This window comes from Mya arenaria, chromosome 1 (genome assembly GCF_026914265.1).
Source record: "Mya arenaria isolate MELC-2E11 chromosome 1, ASM2691426v1".
NCBI lineage: Eukaryota > Metazoa > Mollusca > Bivalvia > Myida > Myidae > Mya > Mya arenaria.
Genome location: NC_069122.1, coordinates 8,753,553 through 8,775,027, shown reverse-complemented (window position 1 = coordinate 8,775,027; position 21,475 = coordinate 8,753,553). Strand labels below are relative to the sequence as shown.

Here is a 21,475-nt window from a genome sequence, read left to right as displayed (position 1 = left end):
ATTGTTTATGAACCGCTTAAATATGATAATAAATCCCCGCGGAAGGGCCAGTACATTCTTCTTTAGGTGTCAATATTACCATCCGTTTTTTTTTGCCCTTTAACCTCTGGACCATGAATGAGTTTGACACAAACTTTATTCAATCATTTTCAATTACATAACTGGCTTATATTTCGTGGCTCTAATTCTTTTCCTGTCCTTTACGATCACTCTGACTCACATCAGCACTTGTGGCTTTTTTATTTTCTAAACTGTCAAACATTGATTGGTCATTTCAAGTATCTGAGCAGTTTTTTTAGATTCTTTTGCCCAATATCATCGGTTTCTTCGCTTTCATTAGTGTTCTGAGTTAATATTAAATTCACCCCAAATGCATTTATTTTGTTTTTAATTGAACATACAATATTAGAAAGGGTTCCACGTGAGTTGAGACAGCTTTATATCTGACGGCTCTAACTTGGCGTAATCATATGCTGTTTTTTTATATGCTAAAATTTCCAAAGCCGGCTCTGCCACATTGAATGCCAGTGTTAATTGATTTTTGTAAAAAGAACAGATACAGAAAGAGAAATCAACAGGTAATTCTGTTTTGTATAGACTTCATCATGTGATTCACTGATTCTGTGGGGTTGTTGGTTACTCCGCTGTATCGATTGAAACATTTTTTGTAGGAACCATTGGCCTTAATATTTGAATAACTCTGCTTTATACGTTTATGAAAATATTTCTGAAATGAATCAGTCCAGCTTTCTTCAAATCTTTCTATTTTCGAAATACACCGTTAAAAGTAAAACATTAGGATGTCTATCATATTTGAAGTGTAAACAGTAATGTCGTCATGAGTGCCGTTGTGTGTTTTAACCCAAACTTTAACACCAGCGTTTATGTGTGTCCAACTATGTGAAACAGAAATACTCGGAAAAGTGTTTGTTTTTGCCTTTTTTATTCCTCAGTGCCTCTTTGTCGCATAAGAATGGCAAAAATGTTTTGAATAATTTTGGAACATGCTCTCCAAGGACGCTGAAGAAGCGTTCTTGAAATTTAGCGTTACGTTTGTCAAAGCAATCAATACCTATTATTGCTTAATATTCTAACGAAAATAATATTTCATACTGTACTGTTGCAATAACACATAACCAGTAAATTGAATTCAACTATTTTTTTCTCTTTTATTATTCTTTTTTATAGAATATCGATCAAATACCTGTATCAAGAAAACTTGAGTAAATTGTACACAATTTTGAATCTTCCTATGCGTTAATGTGAGAAAATGAGTTGGATTGAAATTAAGGATGACTGATATATTTCACATTGTTGCAATTTTTTATTAAGGCACAGGTAACAAGAGATGTTTGTCAAACAATATCCCCCCCCCCCCTGAGCGCCATGTTGTCAGGAGTATATGGACAATTGGATGAAATATGCATGGACCGAGATGACAGCTGATTTGTCACTGACATGAGATGCCGTTGAGGCAGTTTTAAGAATATGACCATTCAATGTGTGAGGATTTAGTGTACGTGTTATGACCATGACCTTTGACTATGACCTAAAAATACAGGCTGTTCACCAAAAACCTAAAAGTTTAAGGGCCATGGGTGCAGGCATTGACAAATTATCACACAGACAAGCTCTTTTCGTTCAAGGTCACTGTGACCTTGACCTTTGACCCGATGACCCCTAAAATCATAAGGGGTCATCTACAGGTCAGACGCAACTCCAAATCAAGTTTTTTAGGGCCATGGGTGCAGGCATTGTCGAGTTACCACTCGAAACATTTTCGCATTCAAGGTCACTGTGAACTGGACCTTTGATCCCGATGGCTCCTAAGATCAATAAGGGTCATCTACTGGTCAGTCCCAACTTCAATGTCAAGTTTGAGGGCCATGGGTGCAGGCATCGTCGAGTTATCACTCGGACAAACTCTTACCATTCAAGGTCACTGTGACCTTGACCTTTGGCCCAATGACCCCTAAAATCAATAGGGGCCATCTACTGGTCAGGCCAAACCTCCAAGTCAAGTTTGAGGGCCATGGGTGCAGACATTGTCGAGTTATCACTCGGACAACCTTTTACCATTCAGGGTCACTGTGACCTTGACCTTTGGCTCGACGACCCCCAAAACAATAGGGGTCATCTACTGGTCAGGCCCAACCTCCAAGTCAAGTATGAGGGCCATGGGTGCAGGCATCGTCAAGTTATCATACGGAAAACCTTTCACCATTCAAGGTCACTGTGACCTTGACCTTTGGCCCAATGACCCCTAAAATCAATAGGGGCCATCTACTGGTCAGGCTAAACCTCCAAGTCAAGTTTGAGGGCCATGGGTGCAGGCATTGTCGAGTTATCATTCGGACAACCTTTTACCATCATTCAATGTCACTGTGACCTTGACCTTTGGCCCGATCACCCCAAAAAACAATAGGGGTCATCTTCTGGTCAGGCCCAACTTCCATATCAAGTTTGATGACTATAGGTCTAGGCATTGTTGAGTTATCACTCGGACAAGCTTTAAAATTCTTTCACCATTAAAGGTCACTGTGACCTTGACCTTTGACCCGATGAGCCCTAAAATTAATAGAGGTCATCTACTGGTCAGGCCAAACCTTTAGGTCAAGTTTGATGACCATACGTCCAGGAATTGTTGAGTTATCACTCGGACAAGCTTCGAAGGGGGGTATAATAAAATAAGCCCAAAATGCACCATTTCGGACCATTTTTTAAATATTTTTCATTCGGGAGTACCTCCAATTCCCCTGCTAACAATTTAAATAAAAAAGGTGAGTGAGGGATGCAGTTACGCCTCTAGCTTATTCCTGGTAATTAGAAATAAGACATACATGTTTCAATAAACATGTAGGTCAGTTTCCAATAAAACAACATCATACAATTATAATATGATATTTTGTTTTCTATGAAATATCATGCAAAGAGATAAATGCTACAAGTTAATTAAAACAAATAATTGCCGATGTTGCACCGTTCCTAGATTACATGTACTATATATGTCCTGTAAAGGCAGATACTGTAAGGCTTTTTAACCGAAGGTTCTATACTATATTAATGTACATGTATTATAATAAGTTATTACTTCGATGCATATGTGGAATATTGTGTTGTTTTGTCTCCTTAGTTTAATATCCCTTCTAAGCCTTATCCTAGTATTCATGCTATATATTCACTATCTGATCCAAGGGAAGGGGTGGGGTCGCACCCGGCGCTGGCCCCCTAAAATCGTCCAAAATTATGGTCTATTTCAATATTGGAGAAAATGTGAATAAATAAACAAAAAAATCACCATTTCGGACTAATATAGGTAAAACATCTTCACAAATAAACCTCGCTCCCCCCTACCCATCCTGCAAAAATATAAAACCAAATAAATTTCGTTTCTGAGGGAGGGGCGCAAGTCAAAAGGTTACGCCCTTAAGTTACACCCCCTCGAACGTGTAATCTGAACCGCCACTGATATTCGTTATGTTTTATTTGTCCCTGTAGTTTCGAGGGTATTTAGATATTAAGCACAAACCCGTATGAATAAACAAGTGTATATATATATATATAAAACGATCACATGAAATTCTGACACTAAATGACAACCCATATGATATTGACAGAATATATAGACCTTTTCGTCATCGTTCCTGTTTAAAGGAACTGAGCCATACTGGTACGGTATGTTATTTTAGAAATTAAAACATCAATTTACACGTGAGACGTATACATTTAGGCATTTATCTGTTTATTTATGTATGTTTTATGCTTCATATGAACATTTGGAATTACATTTATACGGTAAAGTTTGTTTACACTGTACTTTTTAAACACATGTATATCAGAAGTAGGTGGTTCTTCATTAAAGTGAAGAAGTAGAACAAATTCGGATAGATAAAAGAATTCGGATATAAGTTGACAAATTCTATTAAAGTTATTGTAAAACTCGGTGTGCGCTCTTCCAACAAAAAATAAATGCTCCAGTCAATTGTTACCACAGCCCCCATGGTCTGGGGAATAGTGAGGACTTGACTTTCGGTCCAGCGTAGCCAAGGTAAAATCTCCATCCTGTGCCAGCGGGGACAAACTGCTGGCGCGAAAACAAAACCACCGCATTCACTCGGCACTGAGGGTTCACCTGGCAGGTATAAACACGGCTCATTTCAGTTACACCCACGGACCTGGAGGGGGGAGGGATGGTTACAATTGACTGGTGCATTATATGTTGCTCTTATTGACTGAGCTTACATGGTTTGTACCCACCCTCTACACTCCTCCCCAATGACTTTTCAGGCTGATACAGGCTTTGCCTTTATTGGCCTTTAACACCAGTAAGGTAAACTTTGGACAAATGGTGTTAGGCTTGAACCCACAGATGCCGGAACCATAGCATGGCAAACTGTCTGACATGGTTACTGGACAGCTTGTTCTTGCACTTTACACAGAAACAAAACTATTGATTTTTTTATACACTTTGGACTAAAATTCTTGTAGCAATTCTAAACATGTAACCACCTCTCTTGAATTAATCCAAAGTAGGAAAAGTTTATATCATTTATAACATTGAAGGTGAATCTCCCCAAAAATTCAGGGGTGTAGTTCCACCCATTTAGGGCACTTCCAATAGTGACAAGGTTGTGGTGTAGATTGCGGCTCAAAAGGTATTTTCAGACAAAAAGACATTTTCAAACTCTTTTCTTTCACTTTAATGGTGTCAGAAGTAATTTGGTAGCGCCTGAATGTAATGGGTCAGTAACAGGCGGAAATGGTTTTAAAAAGATGATGATTCAGTAAATCTTTTCATTGATTATTAAAACTCATGGAAACATGGACCTGGTCAACTAGAGAGAAGAATTGCATGTACACACAGCCTGTCCTTTTAAGGGATTCACTCATGTGGTTTTGATAAAATTTGAAAAACATTAGGAGTGGTAAAACTAAGGTACCAAAAGCTGGATCCTTAACCCTTTACTTCATAGATACGCAATTTTACTTATCTATCCATAGCTTCATAGATACGGATCTTAACGTTTTATCCATAGCTTCATAGATACGTAATCCTACGTATTCGTAATGTAGGGGCATTTATTTTCATACCTGATGCTTGTTTATGCGCTATAAATTCATATTCATGAAGTATAAACATCGATAAATACAATGCACTAAAAAAACACTATGTTACTATTTAAAGAATTTCAGAAAATCGCGAAATAAGGTCACTGGTATCAAAGATGCGTAAAACGTTGACTGCGCAGGTTTGTGGGCATTTCTGTCTCGTTTTCCTCGTGGAAATTTACACAATACTGCAAGTTATAATTAACTACCAATAATACAACTATATTTTATTGATCACGCGCCTGACGTCACAGGTCATGGTTCGAAAACGTGTCAAAATGTCGGCCATGTTGGATAAACAAAAAATCATTTGGCTTGTATAAACAAAGGCCATAAATCATTATATGGGACATATGTGTCACTTCTGTTTCGCTAATCCGGTCATAAAAATGCGCATCTGCTTCTACAAATTGAAAGTAAGTACAAATGTGTTATAAAATAATGACTATCCCTATTGTTAAACTTTGACATGACCCAATTTAACATCGATCAGCTGTTGAAACACGTGTTTTCGAATACACAAGAATGCAATGTAGAGCTAATTTCTGCCCTTGTTAACTTCAGTTTAAAACAAAATTCCTGAATAATGTCATTTATATTTCAGTGTTTGTCTGACGAATCGGAACATTCTGGCTTCAATTAAAATGAGTTTGAGACATTGAGTACGACGTCGAGAATTCAGACCTCGGCGTCACGCACACAAGGATACGAGAAATGAGGATTTTTAAAATCAAACCCAAATGACAATACATGGACATGCAATAAACGATATAAATTTAGTAAACAATAACATGCAGGCCTCATTTAGTAGTTGAATAATAACTTTATTTGTTCATTGTAGTGTTAAATAACCGAAAGTTATACGTACTGTGACTGTTGATCAACTTTTTTTTTCTTCTGTATCATATATATAAATATACCGTGCTTCTTTGTTGTGAACAATTTTTTAATTCTGTCCATCTTTGTTTCAATTCAGGTTGCATTAAATGAATTATAAAAATATGTTGTTTATATAATATTTCGTGTTGTGTTTGATAAATAAAAGTGTAATAAAAATTAATTTTCATCAAATTTGACATATTTTTCTGTTTGTTTATGAATATCATGCGGAAATAATTTAGATAACAAAATAAAATTTATATGACTGGATTGGAAATTTAATTCTCTATAAACTTTACATTGATGACTTATTGATTAAACCAAAAGAAATACTAAGAAAATAGGTTTGTAATACATTAGGGTTAAAATTCCAATAATATCAATAATCTCCTATGAAGTAGGGGTACTGATATGAACTGATAAGCCATGAACTGGCAGCCTGAAATGGCTTAGGTTTACATGAAGTAAAGGGTTAAAGTGGCTAGACTGGCTGACGGTGACCAGATGGTCCAAAATCGGCAAATACAGTATTTCCTCAAAACAAGCCTAGAATTGTCAATGCAAGATAGCCCTATAATATGTCACTTTACATGGTCAAAATAATAAACACAACAATTATGTTGCTGTTTCCTCTTTGTCTCCCTGTTGAAAGTAGCTCATAAAGGTTTCCCAGTTTAAATCATATCTGTTTATGAGATAAATATACTGACACTATTTTTAAACTTACTGGGAATTACATGGTAGACAACCATAGTAAATTTCAAAATGGAAAATGCACAACTACTGTGAAAGATGCATGCCTTGATGTGATGTGATACATCAGTAAGATTCAATGCGTTGTTCAAAACAATGTCAATCTTATGTTAGTTTTTGACTTTTTCTCTTGAAACTGTATCATCTAGTGTAGCCCCTTGAAGTAAATGTTGATATTTCCTTAAATATCATCTTAGGAGATCACAATCTGGTCACTTGACAGTTTTGGTGGTTTGATTGGTTGAATGACATTATCACATGATGATGTTATCAATGTATTTTTAAAAGGTCAAAATATCCATTACTTTTGTATATGTCCTGGGTCTAGTGGGGAAGGCATTGTTTTTTAGGTTTTTGTTTTTCTTGACTTTTATGGCAACCCACTAAAACCTTAATACATTTTTATACTATAATTGCTATTTCTCTGCAGTTTCGGTATCATAGACTATTAGAGTAAAATAATGATAAAGTAATTGTTTGGAGATGCATTACTGGGAAAACTTATTCATGGTCCAAAACCTGATGACCCAAAACTATTTTCATGCATGCAGTGACTTTTTACATTGTTTGAAACTTTGTACAGATATGATGAAGATGAATTTGATCATTGTAGATTTGATGAGACTTTAAGATGGACAAGGAATTGCTCGAGAAGGAGTTAGCTCCATTCCTCGACCCTTCGACAAAAGAGGATGTGAAAACAGTTGCAGTTGAAAATGTTAAGGGACTTACCGGTACTGTTGAAGGGAAAACTTTTCTTTGTGAAAGCGAGAAACTACTATCTGGGATTGTGTCACTTACCAACGATAAGAGAACAGACATTAAGGAGATGGTTTTGAAAGCTCTGATAAACATTGCAGCTGATGAAAATTCCAGTTGGACAATATTGAACCTTAAGAATTATGAAAAAAAGGTTTGTGATTGGTTAGAAGAAGGTTTGAATCCTAAGTGTAAGTATGCGGATCTTACCTGCAAACTTGTGTCAAATTTGACTCGGTATGAAAAATGTGCAGACTATGTTGGAAAGTTGGTTTTGAAGGAGAAGTCTACAATTGGAATAGATAAGATTGTGTTGGCTCTTTGTAATATCATGCATAATGACAATGCCGACCTCCATTATTTAGGTGCAATATTGTCAAACTTGTCACAATCAAGAGAGGTTAGAAAACACATCATGGATAAAGAACAGTGCATTATACAGAGGTTACTGCCATTTACAGAATTCAGACAGTCCGAAATCAGACGAGCAGGAATTGTTGGAACTCTGAAAAATTGCTGTTTTGATACAGGTGTGTATTATACCCAGTGGACACAAAGTAAAACACTGGGCTTGACATTAAGGGTTGTCCAATCGTCCTAAGCAAGTCAAAGTTCGGTTCGGTTTTTAGCTCGACTATTTAAAGAATAAGGAGGGTTGTTCTACTTGCCCCAGCATCGACGTCGGTGTCGGCGTCTGGTTAAAGTTTTTGTGCAAGTATGATTTTCACTAATAAGTCCAATACCCTTTATTCAGTTCGCTTAATACTTCACACAGTTGTTCAGGGCCATCACATAATGAGGTAAGATAACTCCATATCATCCTTCATACAAATTATAGCCCCTGATTGACTATGGAACTTTGGATGAAGTTTTAGGGCAGGTTGGGATATTTATTAATAACTTCTATACCCTTCATTCAATTGACTTAATACGTTACACAGTTGTTCAGGACCATCACACAATGAGGTTACATAAGGCCTAAAAAAAAATACATTTGGTTCGGGTTACCCGACCCTACCTACGAAATAGGCGCCGACCCTACCGTTTTCAGTTTGAAAAAAACATGAAAAACTAAAACTTTTTTTCGTTTTTTTTGTTTTAAATTGCTTTTCAATATGTAGTTTAAACCTTAAATGCTTACACAGAAGATAGCTTTAACACCATTCTCCAATGATGAAAATGATATTCTTATATAAAGCCTAATAAAAAAAAATAAAAAAAAAAGCCTACCTACCCTACCTATTTTTGAAAAGGATGTAACCCTTACCAAACAATTTTTTTTTTAGGCCCTGCTATTAACGCTAGATATGCAACATTTTGGCGCTGTTTTATCGGATAAATTTACATGACGTCACATCAACGTCATTTCTAAACACACGTGCAAAACAAACATCATCCCTTGAAAATCATTGAATTCATGCGCATTGTTTAAAGCAATGGAAGAAATCGCTGGTGTAGAAACGTCAACGTCATCCGATCGATGTCGTAGTACAATTCGTTACATTTTATAACCGTACTGTATCTTTAATTTGAAGATGAATTAAAAGAGTAAGATCTAGCTGTTCCATGGGTAGACGAACCAGATATGAGTTTTTTTTGGGAGGCAAGAGAAGGAAAAAATTATGACATAAGATTCGAATATTGATTTTTTAGCTCTACTGGCCAAAGGCCAGAAGAGCTTATACGATGGTAATGTGTATGTACCGTATTATATCATGTATAGGAAGCTAGCATAGATAGGACGCAGGCAACAAAATCATTGAGAAAGCGGGTAAAACCCCTTAATATATAAGATAGGACGCAGCAGAAAAATGTCAAAAATTGAGGTTGGTAAAGTATTTATAACATATATTGAAGTAAAAAAACAAACAAAAATTGTATAGAAGGCATATTTCGATAAGTGTCTTGTGTATTTCGATAATTACCGTCGTAATTCGGTAATTAAACTTACACAACAATGAAAAATGTCTTGACATTTTGAGAACATTCACGCATAATATGACTTACACAAATGCTGTAATAGACTAGACACTCAACCATTGCAACTGATGCATCTCCCGACATGCCTTCTGAATGACAGTCAACCGTTGCAAAACTGTGTATTGTCAAAACTAATGATTGTTTTGATAAGGCTTGTCGCTGCGCGGATTAAAGCATGTCAGCATAATTATTGCGTGTCGGTAATTAGCCTTGCCAGCAGAAGGCACCTCGGGTAAAGTGCGAACAAACAACAATACGGTATTACCATCGCAATAGTTTATTCTATTGATGTTTTTCTAATGACAGACAGCGGGTGTTTTTCACACCTTCGAACATTTGCAAAAGATTTGACAATAATGCTACTTTGCGTTATGCACATTCCTTTATTATTATTTTAAAACAGTGACATACAACAAAATGTTTTGTAAAATATCGAAACATTAAAATCATGAAGAACGATTAATTGATAAATACCTCCTTTCCCGATTTTCCGTTGCCGTTATAACTCAATCCAGTTAAAGTGCTGACTCACATAGAGTTTTTATGAGTAGCGTCCCTTTTGTAAAAAAGTAAACACTTGTGTTTATTTTCAATTTATTTCTCAATAAATCATTTTAAAGTAAACATTCAATATATTTCTGCGTGTGTTAACTTGCATGATTTTACCTATGTCAGTTGTACCTATGTCAGTTGATCTTACTATTACCACGTTCTTCCCCGGTCCGATATTTTCGACCTGAAATGGACTTGGAAAAAAACATATGAAATTCTAATAGCATAGAAAGGACGCAGGCAATTTTTAAGACGATAATTGGGGGTAAAAAATGCGTCCTATGCATGATATAATACGGTAGTATGTGCGTCTGTAAACAATTGCTTGTGAACACGATACAGTCTTCAGTTTTGATTGTATCTCGATGAAACTTGTACAGTATTTAGATATCCTTTAGAACTCAGTTCCTTTTGAAAACCAGCCAGATTTGCCCATGCATGCCTGGATTATGGGTCTTGAAAGTATAAAAAAAAATGCTATTTTTAGCCAAGTCTACATGAGCAAAGTCTATTTTTAGCCAAGTTTACATGTAAAGTCACAATTGCTTGTGAAGGCTTGTTCAAATTATGCCCCTGGGGTCATTACTGCCTCCCCCCCCCCCACTGAGATCATCCCGCAAGGGACCAGTGGTGCAGCAGCACCCCTTAAACCTTAAATATTGGGAAATGTTAAAAACCTTTTTGTCTGAAACCACTATGCAAATCCTTGCTATTTTGAACAAGGCTTTATGTAGTGGTCCACTACCATGGTTGTTCAAATTTTGCCCCTTGGGTCAAAACTGGCACTGCCCTGGGTGTCACAATTTTCCTAGAGACTTATTTAAGAAATATTTTCAAAATCTTCTTGTTTCAAACCACAAGGCCCATACCTATTGATATTTGTTGTGGAGCATCATATGATGCATTTGAAAACATTTGAAATAATGCCCCTTTGGCAAAAGCTGGCCCCACCCCTGTCGCAATGTCCTGTGAAGAAGAAAAAGTTTTCACGTTGTCTGAAAGTGGCGTATTGAGCGCGCTGGCTTTTGACAGCTCTTGTTATTCTACTTGTTCGATTGAGCAAGTAAAAAAAATAGTACCGATATGGATAATAAGCAATTATATTTTTTAGAAAATATCTAAACAAAAACTGCTGAATTGAATCCACCCCTGACTCAAATTTCTAAATCTGAAAAATGAGTTTATGTATATTTACTAAGGCCTAAAAAAATTTGGTTCGGGTTACCTGAACCTACCTACGGAATAGGCGCCGACCCTACCGTTTTTATAGTCAGTTTGAAAAAAAAAATAAGAAATAAAAAAAACAAAAAAACAATTGATTTTTTTAGGCCTAATGCACAAGAGAAATTCCATGTTTAAGTTAAGCTTTCCTGTCTTTAGTAACGTAAGGATCACCAATTTCTGAATGTTTGGAAAATTATTTCCTTTGAAAATAATAATTATTTTCTAATTTATATTTAAGATTCTATTTGTTCTTTTTTTGGTCTTTTAGTTAAAACAATGATGTCAATTAAAAAAAAAAAAAACTCATAATGAAACATTATACAATATAAGGTTGTTGACATGCTTTGTTATGGCCCTGAAAAAGATCATCCGGAAAGGAAAGTGTATAAAAATGTGTTTTAGCGGAAATTATAGCACTTCATTTTCAGCCTCATGTATCATCAGCGCAAGAAAAACTTGAACTCGTCAAACAGGACACGCAGATTTTAAAGATAATGTCATTACTCAAGCCCTTGAATAGTCCTTAAAATGATCAGTTACGGTTTAATGTTTTGAATGTGTGAATTCATTTTATAGGATAAAGACTCTTTATAACAGTTGTTCTAACACGAATACACATTTATCTGATTTGAAAGTACAATCCTCATTTCGGATCCGTTTTAACAAAAAAATCTGTTGATTGAAGTGGTAAATTGAAATTGTCTTGGTGTCATTATTTTGATACATATTTGAGTGAACCAAACATTAGCTTGTGTTGAAAATGGACGCAAATTTGAGGCAACCAAAAAATTAATGTGCTGCCATTAAATTTTGTGACGTTTATTCAGATTTGAGATTATTGCTGTTACGTTTGAAATCCTTTGTTGAACCTTAACATGCACTTCAGCAATACTGTATGTGATCATATACATTGCAGTGAGTTGGGAACTTTATCTTGGATACTTCTGTCTTTGGTATTTTATATTCATTAAAATATTCCTTAAGACTCTTAAGCATCAAATTTGTCATTTGATTAATTTGTTTGTTTTTTAGAATATCATGATTGGTTGCTTGGCGACCAGGTGGACATATTGCCCCGGTTACTGTTGCCCCTGGCGGGCCCGGACGAATTTGACGATGACGATATGGAACGATTACCTGATGACCTGCAGTACCTTCCAGAAGATAAAGAGCGTGAACCAATTGCACCCATTCGAAAAATGTTGTGTGAAGCTTTATTGCAGGTCAGTTATTTTATCTTCCTTATCCTGAATTGGGACAGGGCCCTAAGAATTATAAAAAAAAGTGACAAAATGCCTAAAATGTGAATTTACGGAAGATATAAAGCAAAGTTCCCTTTAAGATACTGAGTTAGAAGTATTTTAGTTGGATGGCATGAATTAAAATCTTAATAATTAAGAATGGGTGGAGTGAGTGAAGAGTTGCTGAAAACTTGCTGATGATTGTGTATTTTCAGACTTGTGAAGTCAAAAATAAACTCTGCATGTATGTATCATATACTGGATCAGGAAATGTATCGTTAGAAAATCACCTTGATAATTCGTTTTTACTTAATGTTTTAAACTGTCAGATTTTTTAAATAAAAACTGTGAAATATTAAAAAGTTAATAAAAACGTGAGTCGGCACACAGTGTTTATGTAAAAACAGTTGAGGAAATTGCCAATTTTGAGGTCTTAAAGATAAAATTTGAACTTAAGATGTTTTCTAAATATATATGGAACAGTAGCTTTTATAATTCTTGGAATTCAGTTGTTCATATTCCGACTCATTTCCTGTGAGAAGTCATCTATGATCTTTAAAATCATGCAGTATTGCCATTGTTTTAATTAAAGGAAATTGAATTCTCAATTAAACAATGATAACTTTAACTTCATCAAAACAGGGATTGCTTAATGCCTTTAAAAGTTAAAAACACATAATACAGTGTAGAAGAAGTGGTACCTTGTACATGTATTTACAAAAAAAGTTTTTTTTATGAATGTTTCATTGCCAAAAAAAACTTTGTTCCAAACAGGGATTGCTTAATGCTTTTAAAGGCCTGTAGATAGTGCTGTGTATTCAGGCCTTTTTTAAACTTAAAACAGATAATGCAGTGTAGAAGACGTGGTACCTTGTACATGTATTTAACTAAAAAGGGATTTATATGAATGTTTCATTGCGAAAAAAAACTTTCTTCCAAACAGGGATTGCTTAATGCCTTGAAATGCCTGTTGATAGTGCTGTGTATTCAAGCCTTTTTTTTAAACTTAAAATCAGATAATGTGTTTCTGTGAAGAAGAAGTGGTACTGGGTACATGTATGTATTTAACAAAAAAATGAGATATTTGAATGTTTCATTGTGAAAAAAAAACGTTAGAATTCTGAAATTGGTTTTTAGCTATGTGCAACACGGGCGGGCAAGAAGTACATCAAAGACAAGAACACATATGTTATCATGCGGGAGTATTTCAAATGGGAGAGAGAGATGGACCCTGTCAATGAGATTGCAGCCATGAATGTGATTGATATGATGATTGGTATGTGAAATATTATCTGCATGTATCTTATGCTGGGAAACTTTCTGCATGAATTATTTTCAAACTATTTTGTGTGGAAATGTTACTTTAAAGTGGACTTTTTGTGTCTCTTACCCTTGAAGAAATATTTATTCTTTATTTGTATTGCTAAGTGGAAAATATATCTGGTGATGTGGATATTTTGTATAGCCAAGTTAAAAGTTTATCTCATACAGCTTATCTTGTAACGTGACCAATTTGTTTTGCTAGGCAATGATTTCCCCCCAATATGGATATTTTCTCCTGTAAGGCCAATATAAATTAATGGCTATATTTTCATGCTATTTTTTAGCTCACCAGAGCACAAAGTGCTCAATGTGAGCTATTGTGATCGGTCCGTCAGTCCGTCCGTCAACAATTACTTAAAAAAAACATCTCTGAATCTAGCTGGTCAAATTCAATGAAGTTTTCCAGGAAGCTTCCTTGGGTGACCCTCTACAAAAATACAGCAAGGGGTCACGATTGATCAACAACAACAACAACAAAATTGCCGACTTCCTGTTTTGCTTTAAAAAAACATCTCCTCTGAAACCACCTGTCCAAATTCAATGAAACCTTACAGGAAGGTTTCTGAGGTGATCCTCTACAAAAATACAACAAGGGGTCATGATTGATCAGCAACAACAACAACAACAGCAACAACAACAAAATGGCTGACTTCCTGTTTTGCTTTAAAAAAACATCTTCTCTGAAACTACCAGTCCAGATTCAATGAAACTTTACAGGAAGCTTCCTTGGGTGACCCTCTACAAAATTACAACAAGGGGTCACGATTGATCAACAACAACAACAGCAACAAAATTGCTAACTTCCTGTTTTGCTTTAAAAAAAATCATCTCCTCAGAAATTACCACTTCAAATTCAATGAAACTTTACAGGAAGCTTCCTTGGGTGACCCTCTACAAAAATACAACAAGGGGTCATGATTGATCAACAACATCAACAACAAAATGGCTGACTTCCTGCTTTGCTTTAAAAAAACATTTCCTCTAAAACTACCAGTCCAAATTCAATGAAACTTTAAAGGAAGCTTCCTTAGGAAACCTTTTACAAAAATACAACAAGGGGTCATGATTGATCAACAACAACAACAATCTGGCCAACTTTCTGTTTTGCTTTGAAAAACATCTCCTCTGAAACTACTAGGCCAAATTTACTTAAACTTTACAGGAAGCTTAGTTGCATGACCCTCTACAAAAATACAACAAGGCATTGAGATTGATCAACAACATCAACAACAACAAAATGGCCGACTTACTGTTTTGCTTTTAAAAATCTCTGAAATTACCAGGCCAAATTCAATGAAAATTTACAGGTAGCTTCATTACATGACCCTTTACAAATATAAAACAAGAAATCGTCATCAGTAAAGATATGTTTAAATTGCAACATTTTTATTAATGCTTTATCACAGAGTTGTGGCCCTTTCCTTAGATGAGCATTTTTGGGCCATCATGGCCCTCTTGTTTTAGATAGTGCTCGGAATGACATTTCATAACCAGGTTTACACAAAATGACACCTGGTTATTAGAATGAATGCCCTTGTTGGGGCAGGTGGGATCAAACTTACCTATGAAACTGAATAACTTTAGTTGAGGTTGATATATCTTGACCAAACTTTGTATGAAGAGTTTATGGAGACCTTTCATGGGATTGCGTTTGGGGCCCCTAGGATCAAGGCCATTGTTACTAAAAATAAAAAGAATGGTTGAAACTGAAAATAGTGCTAAATAACTTAACTTAGGGTTGACATATCTTGGCTGAATTAAGTATTCAGGAAGAGTTAATGGACACCTTTCATGGGTACGCGTTTAGGGCCCCTGTATTCAAGGTCAAGGTCACTGTTACAAAATATAGAAAAATGTTTGAATCTGAAACCCATTATTTAGGGATGACATATCTTGACTAAACTTTGTCAATAGGAAGAGTTTATGGATACCTTTCATGGGATTGCGATTGGGGTCACTAGGGTCAAGGTCAAGGTCACTGTTACTAAAAATAGAAAAACAGTTGAAACTAAATAACTTTAGTTCCAGATGACATATCTTGACTAAACTTGGTGTACAGGAAGAGTCTATAGATACCTTTCAGGGGATTGTGTTTGGGGTCCCTAGGGTCAAGGTCCAGGTCAAGGTCACTGTTACTGAAAAATAGAAAAACGGTTGAAACTGAATAACTTTAGTTATGGTTGACATATCTTGACCAAACTTGGTCTAAAGGAAGAGTTTATGGATACCTTTCGTGGGATTGCATTTGGGGTCCCTAGTGTCAAGGTCACTGTTACTTAAAATAGAAAAATGGTTCAAACTGAATATCTTTAGTTAAGGTTGACATTTCTTGACCAAACTTGGTCTATAGGAAGAGTTTATGGATACTTTCATGGGATTGCGTTTTGGGGTCCCTAGATTCAAGGTCAAGGTCACTGTTACTAAAAATAGAAAAACAGTTGAAACTGAATAATGTTAGTCAGGGTCTACATATCTTGACCAAACCAGGTATAAAGGATGAGTTTATGGATACCTTTTATGGGATTGCGTTTGTGGTCCCTAGATTCAAGGTCAAGGTCACTGTTACTAAAAATAGAAAAACAGTTGAAACTGAATAACTTAAGTTAGGGTTGACATATCCTGACACAACTTGGTATAAAGGAAGAGTTTATGGATACCTTTCAATGTATTGCATTTGGGGTCCCTAGGTTCAAGGTCACTGTTACAAAAAATAGAAAAACAGACACAGGCTGAAGTTCTTCTGTCAATCATTAAAAACCTGGTTTCGTCGCATTGCGGCGTTTCTTGTTATGTGAATGTTATACATCAAAATTCACAGGTATGAATAAACACTGTTCCCGGACAGTACCGGACCGAAACGCAAACAAATTAAAGGGGCTATGGAAAGAAGAAGGGGTGGGCGGGGATGAAAATCTAGCTATTAAATTATAATGGCATAATGCGGAAATTATCCATGTGAAATGGGAAAATTTACTATTTACAGAGAAGAGAAAACCTTTCTATATGGGTAAAACTCAGTGACTGCATGCTATGTGTATAAAAGGGACATAATTAATGTCCCCTGCTATACTGAGGGAGGGGGGAAATGGAAACCTTTACTTAGTTTTTAATAAAAACAGAAATATTAATGGTTTTCCTACAGGTGACGAACCCACAGAGGAATTTGGAGAGAACCTGAAGGATGTGGATATTCCTGAAGATGTCTTGAAACGTTTCCATGAAGACGACCGAAAAGAACGAGAGTTTGCGGAGAAGGAACGGCAGGAAAAACTGGCAGAAATGAAAGAGTTAAAAACAAAAGGCAACTCCTAAGTGTTCAAAACTATATAAATCAGAGTTATCTTTCAACCATATTTTTTCATGTTCATTTAGCTAAAATCTCTTTCCTGATATTTCTTTATTATTACTTTTATAAGATTTTCATGTATAGGTATCGGAATGCAACTGTTAGCACAAATATTTTTATTTGATTTATTTTTAATTATGCCCCCCTTCGAAGAAGAGGGGTATATTGCTTTGCACATGTCGGTCTGTAGGTCAGTCGGTCGGTCCGTCCGTAGGTAGACCAAAGCTTGTCCAAGTGATAACTCAACAATTCCTGGACTTATGGTCATCAAACTTGACATGAAGGTTGGGCCTGACCAGTAGATGACCCCTATTGATGTTAGGGCTCATTGGGTCAAAGGTCAAGGTCACAGTGACCTTTAATGGTAAAAGAATTTTGAAGCTTGTCCAAGTGATAACTCAATGATGCCTAGACCTATGGTCATCAAACATTATATGGAAGTTGGGCCTGACCACTAGATGACCCCTATTGTTTTGGGGGTCATCGGGCCAAAGGTCAAGATCACAGTGACATTGAATGGTTAACTCGACAATGCCCGCACCCATGGCCCTCGTATTTGTCTTGGAGGTTTGGCCTGACCAATACATGACCCCTATTGTTTTGGGGGGTCATTGAGCCAAAGGTCAAGGTCACAGTGACCTTGAATGGTTAAATGTTATCTATGTGATAACTTGACAATGCCTGCACCCATGGCCCTCAAACTTGATTTTGAGGTTGGGCCTGACCAGAAGATGGCCCCTATTGATTTTAGGGGTCATTGGGCAAAAGGTCAAGGTCACAGTGACCTTGAATGGTTAAAGGTTGTCCGAGTGATAACTCGACAATGCCTGCACCCATGGCCCTCAAACTTGACTTGGAGGTTGGGCCTGACCAGAAGATGGCCCCTATTGATTTAAGGGGTCAGTGGGCAAAAGGTCAAGGTCACAATGACCTTGAATGATAAAAGGTTGTCCCGAGTTATAACTCAACAATGCCTGCACCCATGGCCCTCAAACTTGACTTGGAGGTTGGGCCTGACCAGTAGATGACCCCTATTGATTCTAGAGGTCAAAGGTCAAGGTCACAGTGACCTTGAAAGCAAACTCGACAATTTCTGGACCTATGGTCATTAAACTTTACGTTAAGGTTGGGCCTGACCAGTAGATGACCCCTCTTGACTTTGGGGGTCATCGGGCCAAGGTCAAGGTCACAGTAACCTTTAACACTAAAAAGTAAACAAATCTTCTCCCAGTGATATCTCAAAAATTTCTGAACTTATGATCACCAAACATAACGTGGAAGTTGGGAATGACCAGTAGATGACCCTTATTGATTTAGGAGTCACCGGGTCTAAGGTCAAGTTCACAGTGACCTTGAATGCAAAAACGTTTCAAGTGATAACTAGACAATGCCTGCACCCATGGCCCTCAAACTTGACTTGGAGTTATGTTTGACCTGTAGATGACCCCTTATGATTTTAGGGGTCAGCGGGTCAAAGGTCAAGGTCACAGTGACCTTGAACGAAAAAAGCTTGTCTGTGTGATAAATTGTCAATGCCTGCACCCATGGCCCTAAAACTTCTCATTAGGATTTTGCTGACCAGCTGATGACTCCTATGGATTTTGAGGTCAAAGGTCATGGTCATAACACACCCTATTCTCACACTTTCATAATTTTAAAACTGCCTCAACGGCATCCAATGTCAGTGACAAATCAGCTGTCATTTCGGTCCATGCAGATTTCATTTAATTATCCATATAATCCTGACAACATTGCGCTCAGGGGGAGGGGGGGGCATAATGTTTGACAAACATCTCTTGTTATTTTTATGTTAGCATTCATCTTTAACAAGGAGGAAAGCATATTGACATTGCCTTGATGTTTTGGCCTTGACGTTGTCATTATTTATTTCATACCAAGAATGAAACTGTGCTGAAGTACAATTTGCACCTGTAGGTGTAACAAGTCCCATAACTGAAGCTGAAGGTAGTCCATCTATCAATGATACGTAAAAATTCATTAAAGATGCATTTTTACTGCAAAATGAGATTTATTAGAATTAATAATATCGTTTGTAATATTCCAAAAAGGATGAACAATCATCTAATATTTTTTGCACTTTCAGCTATTAAATACAATACAGTCTTGTTATCTATAATTAATATTTTCCATACATGTATTTTTTAGTAAGAAGCTAAAGGTTTATCAGTCAAAATTGATGTTTGTTATACATGCGTATGTATTGAATTTGAATAAGTTGTAGTTTCATTTTAAGGTTTCGATTTTTAAGTTTTTCCGGAGAGTTTCTTTTATATACCGTAGGTTTTTTAAAAAAACAAAATAATGAAATTGCTCAACTAGTAAAATCATAGTATAGTTTTGTTGTTATTATCTCCCTTAAATATTTCATATCATAATTACATCAATAGTAGCATCATTATGGTGTTGTTGATAAGTGTAGGCCAAGCAAAAATAATACAGTGGTTAATCAATTTAAATGAAACATGGAAATAATCTTTATGTGAATACTGTATCTCTTATGCACTTACACATCTTTGCAACCTATTGATGGATGGCTTACTACACATATTAATTATTCTAGCACACCGGATAGGCATTTCCGGTGAATTCAGTCGTGCTGGAAAACTCCATCTGGCACCCCCCATGCCAGATGAGTCATGCGCTGTGATGTCATACTTTAAATTTCTTTTATAAAACACTCAATGTAACCATAGTTATGAGATTTCAATAGATGAGTTCCATTAACATTAACTTTACAAAATATTCCTTAAAAACAAAACAAAATTACCCCTAAAAGATGTGATATCGAAGGAACTTATTGACGTATGTAGTGAATACAAATTACTGCGCGTCATGACGTCAGTAAACATCATCGCACGCGCTTTTTGGTGAAATGTACAAAAACGCGCTTTCTTATGTATTTTCTTCACAAAAAATGTAATTAAATGTATGCTAGAAAAAATATCTATCATGTGTGTCCGTTCCGGATAGAAAAATCCGACCCTCGGGCACGCTGCGTAGCCGGTAACTCGGCTAGCCTCGTTACCTGGCAACGCAGGTGCCCTCGGGTCGGATTTTTCTATCCGGAACGGGAACACATGACATATATTATTAATAATGCCCCTTTGTCTACTGAGCAAAACCGACGATTTGTGTTATCTTTTAGTGATACTTGTCTTCTAGCTGAATGTAATAACATTTTTGGTAGATTTGTATAAGATAAGAAATTGTTTTTTTTTATACAATATTGTTTCAACAATTAATTTATTCTGTTCTTCTTCATCAGACATGGTGAATTATGAATGTTGAAACCATTATTTCATTAATGTTGATTGTTATACATTGTTAATTTGTTTATGTATGCTTCAGGATTGAGGCATTGAGTAATCACACTGTACGCCATCAGAAAGTTTAAATGAAGTATTGAAAGCTTATGAAGTCCAAAGAATTAAGTAATTTAAAACGTAGCTTAGCCCTGATTTTGAAATGATGAACAACAGTTATCAAATAACTACTATTTGAAAGCAACTGACAGACTCATAGTTTATTTCACTATTACATATGACATAGCCATGATAGTGTAGGACTTACATAGCATTTAATTTCTTCCATGCCTTTGTTAACCTTAGATACCTGCTGCAGTGATTTCATTCAGTCTATTGGCTAATTCATTGCATACATATTTCAATAATATTTTTAAACGCTCAGATTATACTCTTTCAAATAAATTAAACCTTAAGTGGTTTTTAGCTTACCCTAGCACGAAGTGCTGAAGTCGAGCTATTGAGATCGTCTAATGTATGTCGTTCAGCGTCAAAAACGTTAAATCCTTAAAAATCTTAATTCTGAACCAGTGCTGAGCTGATCACTGGTTAAAAAAAACGCTGCAGCTCGTTTCAAACATTTGAGCACCTCAACGGTTATTGGCCATTTATTCAGGATTCTCGCAAATGAATAGTCAAACAAATCTTTTAATAAAATTGTAAATGTGTGCCCTTACAGAATCTAATTAGAAGACTATGATTGTAGTTAAAATTGAATTGTTTATGAATCTTTATACAAGTATGCATGCCCGAATAAATGCATCAATATCTCCTCTGTCATTTCTGTGCATTTTGAATTGTCCAATGCTTGCTCTAGAAACTCAAGGTCCAGGGTTTTAAAGAGATCCGTAGATGAAATAGTTGAGCATGCTGTCTCTTTGACAGCTCTTCTTATACGCATGTTTTTTTTTAAATATGCGTTTATACATTACGAAGGACTCTAGCGTATTTAAAATATAATCATCGAATTAATTATATATCACAAT

General features: G+C 36.0%; 1 protein-coding gene across 1 annotated transcript; it reads left to right on the top strand.

The window, feature by feature from the left end:
• Positions 1 to 3,679: 3,679 nt before the first annotated feature.
• Positions 3,680 to 21,264, top strand: LOC128232578 (protein HGH1 homolog). Its single transcript, XM_052946228.1, has 5 exons — positions 3,680 to 3,795; positions 7,355 to 8,030; positions 12,289 to 12,479; positions 13,635 to 13,773; positions 16,963 to 21,264. Exons 2-5 carry the CDS (start codon positions 7,373 to 7,375, stop codon positions 17,130 to 17,132), a joined length of 1,158 nt encoding a protein of 385 aa, XP_052802188.1. The 5' UTR covers positions 3,680 to 3,795; positions 7,355 to 7,372; the 3' UTR covers positions 17,133 to 21,264.
• Positions 21,265 to 21,475: the final 211 nt, after the last annotated feature.